The sequence below is a fragment of the Monodelphis domestica genome, chromosome 4 (genome assembly GCF_027887165.1).
Source record: "Monodelphis domestica isolate mMonDom1 chromosome 4, mMonDom1.pri, whole genome shotgun sequence".
Classification (NCBI taxonomy): Eukaryota; Metazoa; Chordata; class Mammalia; order Didelphimorphia; family Didelphidae; genus Monodelphis; species Monodelphis domestica.
In genome coordinates, this window is record NC_077230.1 from 417,965,655 (window position 1) to 417,977,286 (window position 11,632).

At 43.7% G+C, this 11,632-nt stretch overlaps 1 protein-coding gene across 4 annotated transcripts; it reads right to left on the reverse strand.

The window, feature by feature from the left end:
- Positions 1-1,029: 1,029 nt before the first annotated feature.
- LOC103102959 (F-box only protein 27-like) lies at positions 1,030-10,633 on the reverse strand. 4 transcript variants are annotated; one of them, XR_008911607.1, is made up of 6 exons: positions 7,498-10,633; positions 6,775-6,861; positions 6,053-6,407; positions 5,826-5,937; positions 4,994-5,043; positions 1,030-1,547 (listed from the first exon to the last, which is right to left on the reverse strand). XR_008911607.1 is itself a non-coding variant. In XM_056796136.1 (5 exons), exons 3-5 carry the CDS (start codon positions 6,387-6,389, stop codon positions 1,514-1,516), a joined length of 483 nt encoding a protein of 160 aa, XP_056652114.1. In that variant the 5' UTR covers positions 6,390-6,407; positions 6,775-6,861; positions 7,498-10,629; the 3' UTR covers positions 1,031-1,513. The 4 variants fall into 4 exon arrangements, 2 of the variants coding, with proteins under 2 accessions (XP_056652116.1, XP_056652114.1); XR_008911606.1 differs by lacking the exon at positions 1,030-1,547 and adding an exon at positions 1,581-2,525; XM_056796136.1 differs by lacking the exon at positions 4,994-5,043 and having other exon boundaries at positions 1,031-1,547; positions 7,498-10,629.
- Between the last annotated feature and the right edge of the window lie 999 nt (positions 10,634-11,632).

Genomic DNA, 11,632 nt, shown 5'->3' on the forward strand with positions numbered 1-11,632 from the left:
ACTCACAACACAGACATGCACAGACACAGTCAGAGACACAGACACACACACACAAACATGCACACTCACACACAGACACACACTCACACAAACACGCACACTCACAGACACATACAACACAGAAATGCACTCACACAGACACACACACAACACAGACATGCACGCACAGACACACTCAGAGACACAGACACACACTCATCACACAGACATGCACACTCACAGATACACTCACACTCGCAACACAGACATGCACACTCACACACACAGACACGCACACTCACAGACACACTCATAACACAGAAATGCACACTCACACACACTCACACACACTCACAGCACACAGACACACTCAGAGACACACACACACACAAACATGTATGCACAGACATACTCAGACACAGACACACACTCACAACACAGACATGCACAGACACACTCAGAGACACACACACAAACATGCACACTCACAGAAACACACACAGACACACATACATGGCTGTGATCATAATAGCCAGGAATAACCACTCACCTGCCAAACGAGGGGAGAAGGAAATGGCAGACCAGTATCTCTGCCAAGAGAACTTCTAAAAGAGTCCCCAAAGTCCCAAAGAGGCAGACACCAGTAAACACGCAACCATGGGAGAGGGTTACAAAGACCCAAAAGACAATCAATATCTTTGACTCCCGCACATTATCTCATTTGATTCTCCTCTAAAATTCGTCCTCACAGGTGAATGTCACTGTTATCCCATTTTACAGGCAAAGTGATGAAAACTGAGGAAGAAGTGACTGGCCTACAGTCAGTGTCAGGGGCGGGATTGCGACCGAGATCTTCTGACTGCAAGGTCAGAGCTCCAACTACTGTTTCACACTTGGGGATTGCTCAGGGGAAGAACGTTTTCTCCTGGGGCTGGTTGACCGCCCATGTAGTATGGCTGGTATCGAGAGACCAAGAGCCAGCCAGATCTCTTTTCATCACTAGGAAACGTCCCCTCCCTCCCCTCCCAACAGCCTAGGATACACGGATCCAAAAGGAAATCAAATTGTGTTCAATGCAATAACATGTACTCAAGAGACAACGTTTGGGGCCTTCTCCCCATCCCTCAGTCCACAGAGCTCCGGACATTAGCGAGCTGTGACCACAGAGCCTTACAGTGTATGAAATAAAATGCAACGATCCACGTCCGCTTTCCTCCCCATCACTCCCTCTGGCTCCCAGGTTTTCAAGGAGGGTGGGAAGATTTTCTGAACACACTATTGTTATCTAGTCATTTCAGTTATGTTTGACTCTGTGACCCCATTTTGAAGATTTCTTGGCAAAGACACAGGAGAGGTTTACCATTTCCTTCTCTAAATCATTTTGACAACTGAGGAAACTGAGGCATTCAGATGCCTTTCTAGGGTCATACAGCTGATAAGTATCTGAGACCAGATTTGAACACATGAAGATGAGCCTTTCTTATTCTAAGCCCAGGACTCTATCCTATGCATCACGTTGATCTTCAGGCACTTTTCAGTCATGTCCGGCTCTCTTCATGACCTTCCTCCTTTAAAAAAGCAAACAAAAGGGCACAGTTGGTGGCTCAGTGGATGGGGACCCAGGCCCAGAGATGGGAGGTCCTGGGTTCAAATGTGGCCTCAGACACTTCCCAGCTGTGTGACCCTGAACAAGTCACTTAACTCCCATTGCCTAGCCCTTACTCTTCTGTCTTAGAACCAATACACAGTATTGAGGGTTAAAAAAACAACAAACTGCTACCTTCCAGCTTAGAATCCATACTGTGTATTGGTTCCAAAACAGAAGAATGATAAGGGCTAGGCAATAGGCAGTAAGTGATGTGCCCATGATCACACATCTGGGAAGTGTTTGAGGCCAGATTTGAATCCAGGACCTCCCACCTCTGGGTCTGGTTCTTCATCCATTGAGCCACCTAGCTGCCCCCCATGGACCCCTTTTTGGGGATTTTCTTGGCAAAGATCCTAGAGTGGTTTGTCCTTTTCTTCTCTAGCTCATTTGACACTCCTGCTCTTGCTGCTCGTGGCACTGCCATCTCCCTTGCAGAAATCCATGTTATAGGAAGAGAGAAGCTGGAGTAATTGGAAAGAGGATCGAACTCCTTGTACAGGGAGAAGGTGACCTTTTATCCTGTCCTGAAGGGAGGACCTTTTCCTGAACCAGAATCTTGGAAATTGCTCTGCCAGCTTCCCTCTGAATTGTTCCAGACCACCAGGGGATTTAGGGGGAAAAAAGGCATTCAAGTTGAACAAATGGTGGTCAATGATGGGGATGGACTACTACTGTGCTAAAAGAAATGATGAGCAGGATGCTTTCAGAAAGAATTGAAAAGACCTCCATGAACTGATGCGGAATGAAATAAGCAGAACCAGGAAAACACTGTACACAGTAACTGAAACATTGTAGTATGATCAAATGTAATGAACTTTGCTACTAATAGCAATGCAGTGATCCAGGACAATTCTGAGGGACTTATGAGAAACAACACGATCCACATCCAGAGAAAGAACTGTGGGAACGGAAACACAGAAGAAAACATGCGGTTTACCACTTATTTATTTGGGCATGTGATTGGGGTTTGGCTTTAAAAGCTTATTCTATTGCAAAAATGAATAATATGGAAATAGATTCTGAGTGATAATACACGTATAACCCAGTGGAGCTGCTTGTCAACTTGGGGAAGGAGAGAACATGAATCATGTAACCATGGAAAACTTATGTGTAGATTTGTTACTGGAATAAAATAAAGAAACTTAAAAAAATAAAAATAACATTTGAAAAAACAATCAAAATGGTAGTGGAAATCAAACAGACCATACACTATTCACGTGGAAAAGATGAAAAGGTCTGGGCTAGACCACAGTACAATGAAGGGGAATCAGCCCTGGTTGACTTGCTAAACCCAAAGGACACATCATTAATTTGATGTTTTGATGTCAATTTGGAAAGCAGTCTCCGGTGAAGTACTCCAGGGATCTATGCTTGGCTTTGTTCAATTAAAAAAAAAAAACAAAACCCTTAACTTCCTTATTGGAGTCAATACTGTGTATTGGTTCCAAGGCAGAAGAGTGGTAAGAGTTAGGCAATGGGGGTGAAGTGACAGGCCCAGGGTCACACAGCTGGGAAGTGTCTGAGGCCAGATTTGAACCCAGAACCTCCTGTCTCTAGGCCTGGCTCTCAATCCTCTGAGCTACCCAGCTGCCCCCTGGCCTTGTTCAATTAAACATTTTCAGCAGTGACTGGGATAAAGGCATAGATGACATGCTTATCAAATTTCCAGGTGATACAAAGCTTAAAGGAATGGTCAACACACTGGATGACAAAGTCTGGATCCAAGGAGATCTTGGCAGGCTGGAGCATCGGTCTCAAATGGATAAGATGGATTTTAATCAGGAAAGAAATCTTAGGCTTGAGCTAGTCTCTACAAGTACAAGACAGTTAAGTATGTCTAAAAAGAAGCTGATCTGAAAATAATCTGAGGGTCTTAGTGGACTAGAAGTTCAATACAAATTAACAGTGTGTTTTTGTGCCTTGATTTAATTGTACCTGGAATGTAGAGTTCAGTTTTCATGCTAAATTTTAGGAAGGACTTTGATAAACTGAGAAGCATCAAAAAGAGGGGAACCAGGATGCTGAAGGGGACCAGAGCATCTGATATAATGAAGAAATTAGACATCTTTAGCCTGGGGAAAAGAAGATTCAAGGAGGACACATGTTAGCTATCTTTAACAACAGTGTTTTGATAGACCATCACATAAAAGAACCTTGTTCAGCTTGACCTCAGAAGATAGAAGTAGGTGACCCTGGGCAAGTCACTTGACCCCCATTGCCTAGCCCTTACCACTCTTCTGCCTTGGAACCAATACACAGTATTGACTCCAAGAAGGAAGGTGAGGGTTTAAAAAAAAAAAAGAAGACAGAAGTAGGACCAGAGACATTATTAAGACATAAAAATATAGACATGGGGGGTAACTAGGTGGCACAGTGGATAGAGTGCTGGGCTTGGAATCAGGAAGATTCATTTTCCTGGGCTCAAATACAGTCTCAGACACTTCTTAGCTTTGTGACCCTGGGCAAGTCATTCAACTCTGTTGGACTCAGTTTCCTCACTTGTAAAATGAGCTGGAGAAGGAAATGGCACGCTGTTTTAGGATCTTTGTCAAGAAAACCCTAAAAGAGGTCCCAGAGAGTTGGATACAACTGAAAAGGAGCACAGACATGTTTAAACTCAATAGGGAATAACAGCTGCAAAGGTACCACCTTCCATTTCTTTCGAATGATACTTAGGAAGGATGTTCCAGGGAGGATTTAGATCTCCTTTGAAATCCCTCCCAGCTCTGGCAATTCTGCTGGTGGATCCAAGTTCAAATCTCAACTCTTGTCATTGTGTGACTCAGGATCAGTCTCTTTCTATGGAGGCCTTCTGTGAGCCTCAGTTTCCTTCTTTGTAAAATGAGACTCCTGGTACCTACCAGATGTAGTTAGGAAGTACACTGATCCTAGAGCCAGGAAGACTGACTTCAAATCTGGCCTCACGAACTTACTAGATCCTGAATGAGTCATTTAATTTCTGTTTGCCTCAGTTTCCTCAACTATAAAACAGGAATATTAATAACATCTACTTGAAGGGTTGTTGAGAGGAACAGATGAGATAACATTTATAAAAAAAACACGTAGCACAGTATCTGGCCCATAATAGATGCAACTTAAAGGCTTGTTCCCTTCTCTTTCTTCATAGACCCAAATGGGAACTGTGTCTCCCAGAAGAAAAGTGATTTGCCCATCGCCACACAGCTAATACACTGAGATTTGAACCCTTCTCCAGATACCAACTTACATCGCTCTCCTTCAAAAAAGGCCATTCCTGGGTCTCTGGGACTATGTTGTATGTGAGTACAAGGATGTACTGGGCTATCCAGAAAGGCAGGGTTGTGCAATGGTCAGGGTTCAAAACCTCCCACCTCTGACACTCATTACCTGTGCAACGTTGGCTATGGAACTTGATCTTTCTGAGCTCGTTTCCTCAACTGTAGAAGGAAAAGGTTGGTGATGTGACTTTGGGGGTTCCCCTTGGACTCAGAGATGGCTGAAAGGAGGTGCTAGAGATGATACAGGGCAGCCCAGGCTCATATCTTCCCTTCCAGCTAGGCTGCCCCAAGTCCTCAGAACCCACAAACCCTCTCTTCCTGTTCTTCTCCTTTAACCAATGTCTGAGCAGGATTTCTTGGAGCTGGCCCTGGGCCAAGACATTGCAGATACATAAGAACCCCCAAAGCTCGTACATAAGAAGATACATTCTAGAAAGCCAGATTCGTGGCTTGTGTTTGGGATAAGAAACATTTAGTGTATCTAAGAAGCTACATTCTTTGTAACGAATCACTCTCTCACCTTCTATACTCCTCTGTCTGCCCTCATTTCCTTCCTCCACACATTTGGCTCATGGTGCTGCTTTTCCTCCAGTCTTAGACCAGTCCCTCGAGCTATTTTTGGAGGCTCAGCAGCAATGGCCTTTCCCCCAGGAAGCTGCCACTGCTCTCTCCCCACCCTCACCCCAGCCCCATGCTATGGACAACTCCTGTCTCCATGAACTCACTCCAGCTTCAGCAAGGTGCTTGGCACCCTCAGTTCTGAGTCCCAGGTGGGTTCCCCGAGGGCATGGCTCTGAGCCCAGGCTTCTGCCCCAGTGCAAAAAAAAAGCAATTCCAAGACAGAATTCTTCTGTTTCATTGGAACGAGGGGGCAATGGCGATGGCTGTCAAGACCCCTCCTGAGGGTCTGGAAGGGGGTTAGAACTCATAGGGAGACTCACCGAAAGGAAGACACAAAGCAGGTCTGGGCCTGTGCCCCAGGCACTGGTTTGCGATTCTCTTCTATTGCCCAGCCTTCTCCACCATTTTCCAGCTCCCAGCTCTGGAACCCTTCTGTGGAGACCAAATATATGCAGAGGGGAGGGTTGGAAGGTCAGGAGGATAAAACGTCCCCCAGTTCCCCTTCCAGGGGCTCTCTCCCCTAGACCTTCCTCATTCAAGAGCTCACCTTGCCCACAGGGATTTCGGAGCAGGTTCCGACCCAGTGGCTCCAGGATGCCTAGGCGGGCCCAGGAACAAGGCTTGGGAGCAGGAGGGCAGTAGTGAGTGGCTTCAAGCAGATCCTGGCTTGAAGCATCCTTGGTCTGGGCCCAGCGAAGACGCCACAGTGCCGGCCCGTCCACCAGCTCCCGCCATTGGCGGCACACGGCCCGGCATCGTGTCACCAGCATCCGGGGGGGCACGTGGAGCAGGATTTGCAGTAACAACTCGGGAGGCAGTGGGCTCAGATCTAGAGCCGGCCCTATCTCTGACTCCTGCCCAGGACAAGAGCCTGACAAGCCCATGGCTCCTACTCCAGTCCCCTGTGAGAGACAAACTATCACTCTTGATCTCCCGCAGAGATGGCCCCCACCCTTAGCTGGACAGGGCAGCTCCTGGCCAGATGGGTCTTGCTCCTGGTAGTCCCCCTGTTGAGGCGTCCATCTGCCTCCCCACCTTTGGGAAATCCATCACAAGATCTGGCAGGTCCTAATGCTCCTGTTGCAATCCACAGGGTGTCTTAATTCTGCCTGTAGCTGCTCTGTAGAGGTAGACCAACCTCAGCAGGTGGGGGGGGGGGCAACCTCCTGCCAGTCTTCATTCTTATCACTGTGTTCCCATTGCTCAGACTGCCTCATTCCAGCTCCACCCCTATGACCAACCCTCCTAGATCAGCCTCTGGTGACTTACAGGCCCAGGTCAGTCCTGCCAGTGGTCTTGGAGGATGGCCAAGGCAAGCTGGGACCCCTGGAGGAGAACGTCCAGGAGAAGGAAGCACTGTCAAGACACAACACCAGATACAGTCCAAATATGGCGGACAAGAAGCACGATTCTTTGACACCCAGCATCACTCCTCAAAACCTGTGTCGATAATATATACACGAGTAGATTTCAACTGTTAGCCTCTGCCTACAGTCAATAATAGGTATCACTTCCAAGGCAGAGGAGCAGTAAGGGCTAGGCAATGGGGGTCAAGTGACTTGCCCAGGGTCACCCAGCTGGGAAGTGTCTGAGGCCAGATTTGAATGCAGGACCACCCATCTCTAGGCCTGGCTCTCCATCCACTGAGCCATCCAGGTGCCCCTTAATAGCACCAATATTAGTTTGATAATGTGGCTCAGAACTAGAAGTCAAGTCAACAAGCATTAAAGACAGTAATAATCATAGTTAACATTTATATAGTGCTTATTATGGGCCAGGCACTGTACTAAGTGCTTTACAATAATTATTTCATTTGTTCCTCACACCAAAGTGTAAAGATTAAAAATTTGGGAAACTGAGTCAGGTAGAAATTAGGTTCTCTCTGCAAGGAGTATTATATTTTTAGAGTTTTATTAAAGGTTGAGAATTTAAGAAAATACAAGTAAGAAAGCACATGCCTAGGCCCAGAGAGGCCTAGACAACCTCACTTACATTATGAAAAGAGACACATCTGCTTGGAAGCGGCAACAGGAAAGAGAAGAGACCCCGCCCTAGGCGGAGATCCTTTAAATAATAACTTGCTCTCAGCCCAGGTGAGAATTCAGTGAGATTACAAAGCATTCTGGGGATGTGGAGCAAGGACTTCTGGGGATTGAAGTCTTGGATTCAAGTTTCCCTTTTTACATTCCACCGTATGATCCTCTGGGAAGAAGGACTTCCCCAAAGGATCATAAAAACATAATCAATTTAAATATTATAATAATTTGAGGATAAGAGAAAAAAAAGAACAAAACCAATAATTGCTGGATGCATTAACAAAAAAACAGTTGGGGGCAGTCCCCTTTGGCATGAAAGTATATATACAAATAAATGTTCAATCAACTACACCCAAAGTTCAATTTGGATTTCTTTTTTGTGCAGCTTGTGATCTGGAGGTATCTTCATGGTGTCTTCTCCAACAGTTCAGTTTCTGGATTCAGGGAAGTATCATCTTTCTTTACCTAAAATTCTTCTCAAAAGAAATTTAAACTTTCCAATTTAAATAATGATATTTTTTACATTCCCCTGTTAAGAGGGTGATTGAAACATACAGGATCACTTAGGGATGCATGGCTGAAGTATGAGGTATATGAATCAATTGGCAAGAGAAATTAAAAAGACATCAGAAAAATCCAAATAAAAAAAGAAAATACTGGATGAAAATGTAGTCTATCAAAGTCTTATGTGTAAACATTTTAAGTAAAGGAAAAATAAATCCATAACAGGTCCTTGAATCAGGGCCCAGTCAAAATGATCTAAGCAATGATGCATTTACCCAGTCAGTAGGCAGGACTACAGAAAAGTACCACACTATGAAAGGCAGTAAAGGGGATCAGACTATAGGAGCCAAGGTTTGGGGGATACTCGTCTGTGAGTATTTTCAGAGTGAGTGTGGACACAAGGAAAGCCTATGTCTAGCAATGTTAAAACACAGTAACCTTGAGTCTACACACTTGATTCAAAACCTTTGCATTGGCCTAGAAGTGCATCAATCCATCCTGGATTGGGTTTTCTTTGGCCATGTGCAATGGCTCTTGTGTATATCTTGTCCTGGAATCAGACAGAATCATTAAGTAAAGTCCCATAATTTATTTTAAATAATCAGTGGCATCATTTTTATAGTCTCAAGCCTTTTGGGGCATGCATTAGCAAATGTATCTTAAACATATTACTGAAAAGTCAAAAAGTTAAAGAAAATCTTAATGCTGGTGACATGTGCTTCAAATATAAAAAAGAGAGAAAAATAAAAAACTGTAAAAGTATATTGCACATGCGAGAAAAATATAATAAAAGAGTTTTTAAAAATTCAAAAATATAGCTTGTAATCATTGACATTCTGTGTCAGCTCAGAAAATATAGAATACAAGGCTTTCTCACCAAAAATGAGATCCATTTCCTCTTCATATCTGGCCATGATCCTCTGTGAGTATGAGCAAATGAATTGAGCAGTAGTACAAATATGTGGTATCGATATCCCCAAAATTCTCAATAGCCCAATTAATTACAATAGCAAACAAACACACTATAATATTTCACATAAGTTTCTGTATGGCATTTAAAAAAATGGATACTTGTCACAAGTTTTACAATCATAGCAAACCTTTCAACCTTGGTAATAAACATATTCTTAAACAAAGTAAAACTCATCTTGGGTTAAGAACATAATCAAGAAATCTAGATATCATTCTGGTGGAAGTAAAGTAGTGAGCTGAAGAGTATAAATAAAGAGGTGCTCCTTTTTTTGGAGGCTTTTTAGGGATACAAATGCCCTGAGATTAACTGCCCAACTTCCATTCACATATTTAGAAATGTGGGAAGGTTGGGGGTTATAAAATGTATTTCACTTCAGCTACTAGAATGGGCCTTACCTTGTGGTAGGGGCAGGCAAAAATGACTAGAGATTGTAAAAAAAAAATTCCAAGAATCATGTTTAAAAAACCTTTAAAATCAATTTGAGATATTTAGCACATTAAATTTTCCAAAGGTTGTTATAGCAATTATAACCAGTTCTGAATTCCATCTATCCTCTATGTGACAATTTACAAAGGCAAAATAGAAAAGCTGTTCTTTTTCATATATGGGATTAATTACAATGATATTTGTTCAATATGGTTATAGGGGAAAAGTAAGAGAATTTAACAGTAGTCAAAACTCAGTACATTAAAATGATTCAGTGTAACAGAATAATATTGAATACAGTAATATATAAATATGAATTTAAAATCACGAAGTTAAACCTTAAACAAAGCAAACAATAAAATGCAGGAGAATACAGAGATTTGTATAAACCATTGGAGTCTGAAATGCCTTAAAATATATAACCTCTAGTCTCTTCAAAGTTCCTTGGGTTTTTTTTTGTTTGTTTGTTTGTTTGTTTAATTATCCATTTAGATGCCTATTGTCAGAAGGCAGAGTGGTAAAGGCTAGGCAATGGAGGTCAAGTGACTTGCCCAGGGCCCCACAGCTGGGAAGTATCTGAGGCCAGATTTTAACCCAGGACCTCCAGTCTCTAGGCCTGGCTCTCAGTTCGCTGAGCCACCCAGCTGCCCCTCCAAAGTTAGCTAAATGGTTGTAGGGAGCTGAATCTCCTTCCTGACACGCAGGTGAAGTCAATAAAAGGATCAATGCAATTAAAAGATATCCTTGTAAAATAGCCGTGCTTTTGAGTTCCTGTTTGGAAAAACCTTTCTTCTTCCCCTTTTTCTCTCTACCCTCCTACCATCCACCCACGTGGCCAATACCCCCGTTTGTTACCAGCTGGTTTTTGATCCTGAAGAAATTTGATCTGCTACCAACAGCCTCTGTCCTGGGGCTGGGGCTGGGGCGATGAGCCATCTGGGTCTGAGGCCAGTTTTTGCTGGACAGGGATCAGCTGGGCCAGATGGGTGAGAGACCACTGGGGTGGGCTGGGATGCAGGAACCAGGTAAGGATGGAGAGAGGCCAGGAGCAGCAGCAGGAGAAACAGGCAGGCAGAACGAAGCAGCCAGGGGCCAGGTGGGCGGCAAAATCAACAGGTCCAGAAAAGATGTCTGCTGGCCAGAGATCACAGGCAGGCAGGGCTGGGAGCTTGTGAGCTAATGGCTGGAAGGAGCAGCAGCTTTGTGAGGGTAAAAAAAACAGAGAAATGTGCTTAAAAAAATTCTAGGCAGTAGCTATGAAAAGCTGAACTAAAGATCAGTAAAGAAAAGAATCAGAAGATTGAGATATTTCATTTTCCTGAAGTGGTTACGCCAAACTGTAAAGATTAAAAATTTGGGAAACTGAGGCAGGTAGAAATTAGGTTCTCTCTGCAAGAAGTATTATATTTTTAGAGTTTTATTAAAGGTTGAGAATTTAAGAAAATACAAGTAAGAAAGCACATGCCTAGGCCCAGAGAGGCCTAGACAACCTCACTTACATTATGAAAAGAGACACATCTGCTTGGAAGCAGCAACAGGAAAGAGAAGAGACCCCGCCCTAGGTGGAGACCCTTTAAATAATAACTTGCTCTCGGCCTAGGTGAGAATTCAGTGAGATTATAAAGCATTCTGGGGATGTGGAGCAAGGACTTCTGGGGATTGAAGTCCTGGATTCAAGTCTCCATTTTTACAAATGTTATGGGGTATATGCTATTATTATTTCCATTTTACAGATGATGAAACAGGCAGGCAGAAGTCCAGTGACTTGCTTAGGGTCTCACAGCTGATAAGTGTCTCAGGCTGGATTTGATCTCAAGTCTTCCTGACTCCAGGTCCAGAGCTCTATCCACTGTACCACATAGCTGCCTGATTTATTTATTTTTATTAAGTACCTACTGTGTGCAAGCCACTAAATTCTGGGGGTATAGAGAAAGGGAGATCTATATTCACTGGCCCCAGGGAGCTCACTGTCAAACTCAAAGGAGAATGTAGGCAAAGGTCTTCATAAACTTGAAAGTACTGCAGAAATGGCCATTGTTATTGCCATAGCAGAGAACTGGGCATTATGGGAGAGACAAAGACAAACTGTCCTGCTTTCTTACCCTCAAGAAGCTAATAGCACATAGTAGGTGCTTATGACATGCTTAATATCTGATTGGGGCAGCTGAATGGCAATGTGGATAGTGTA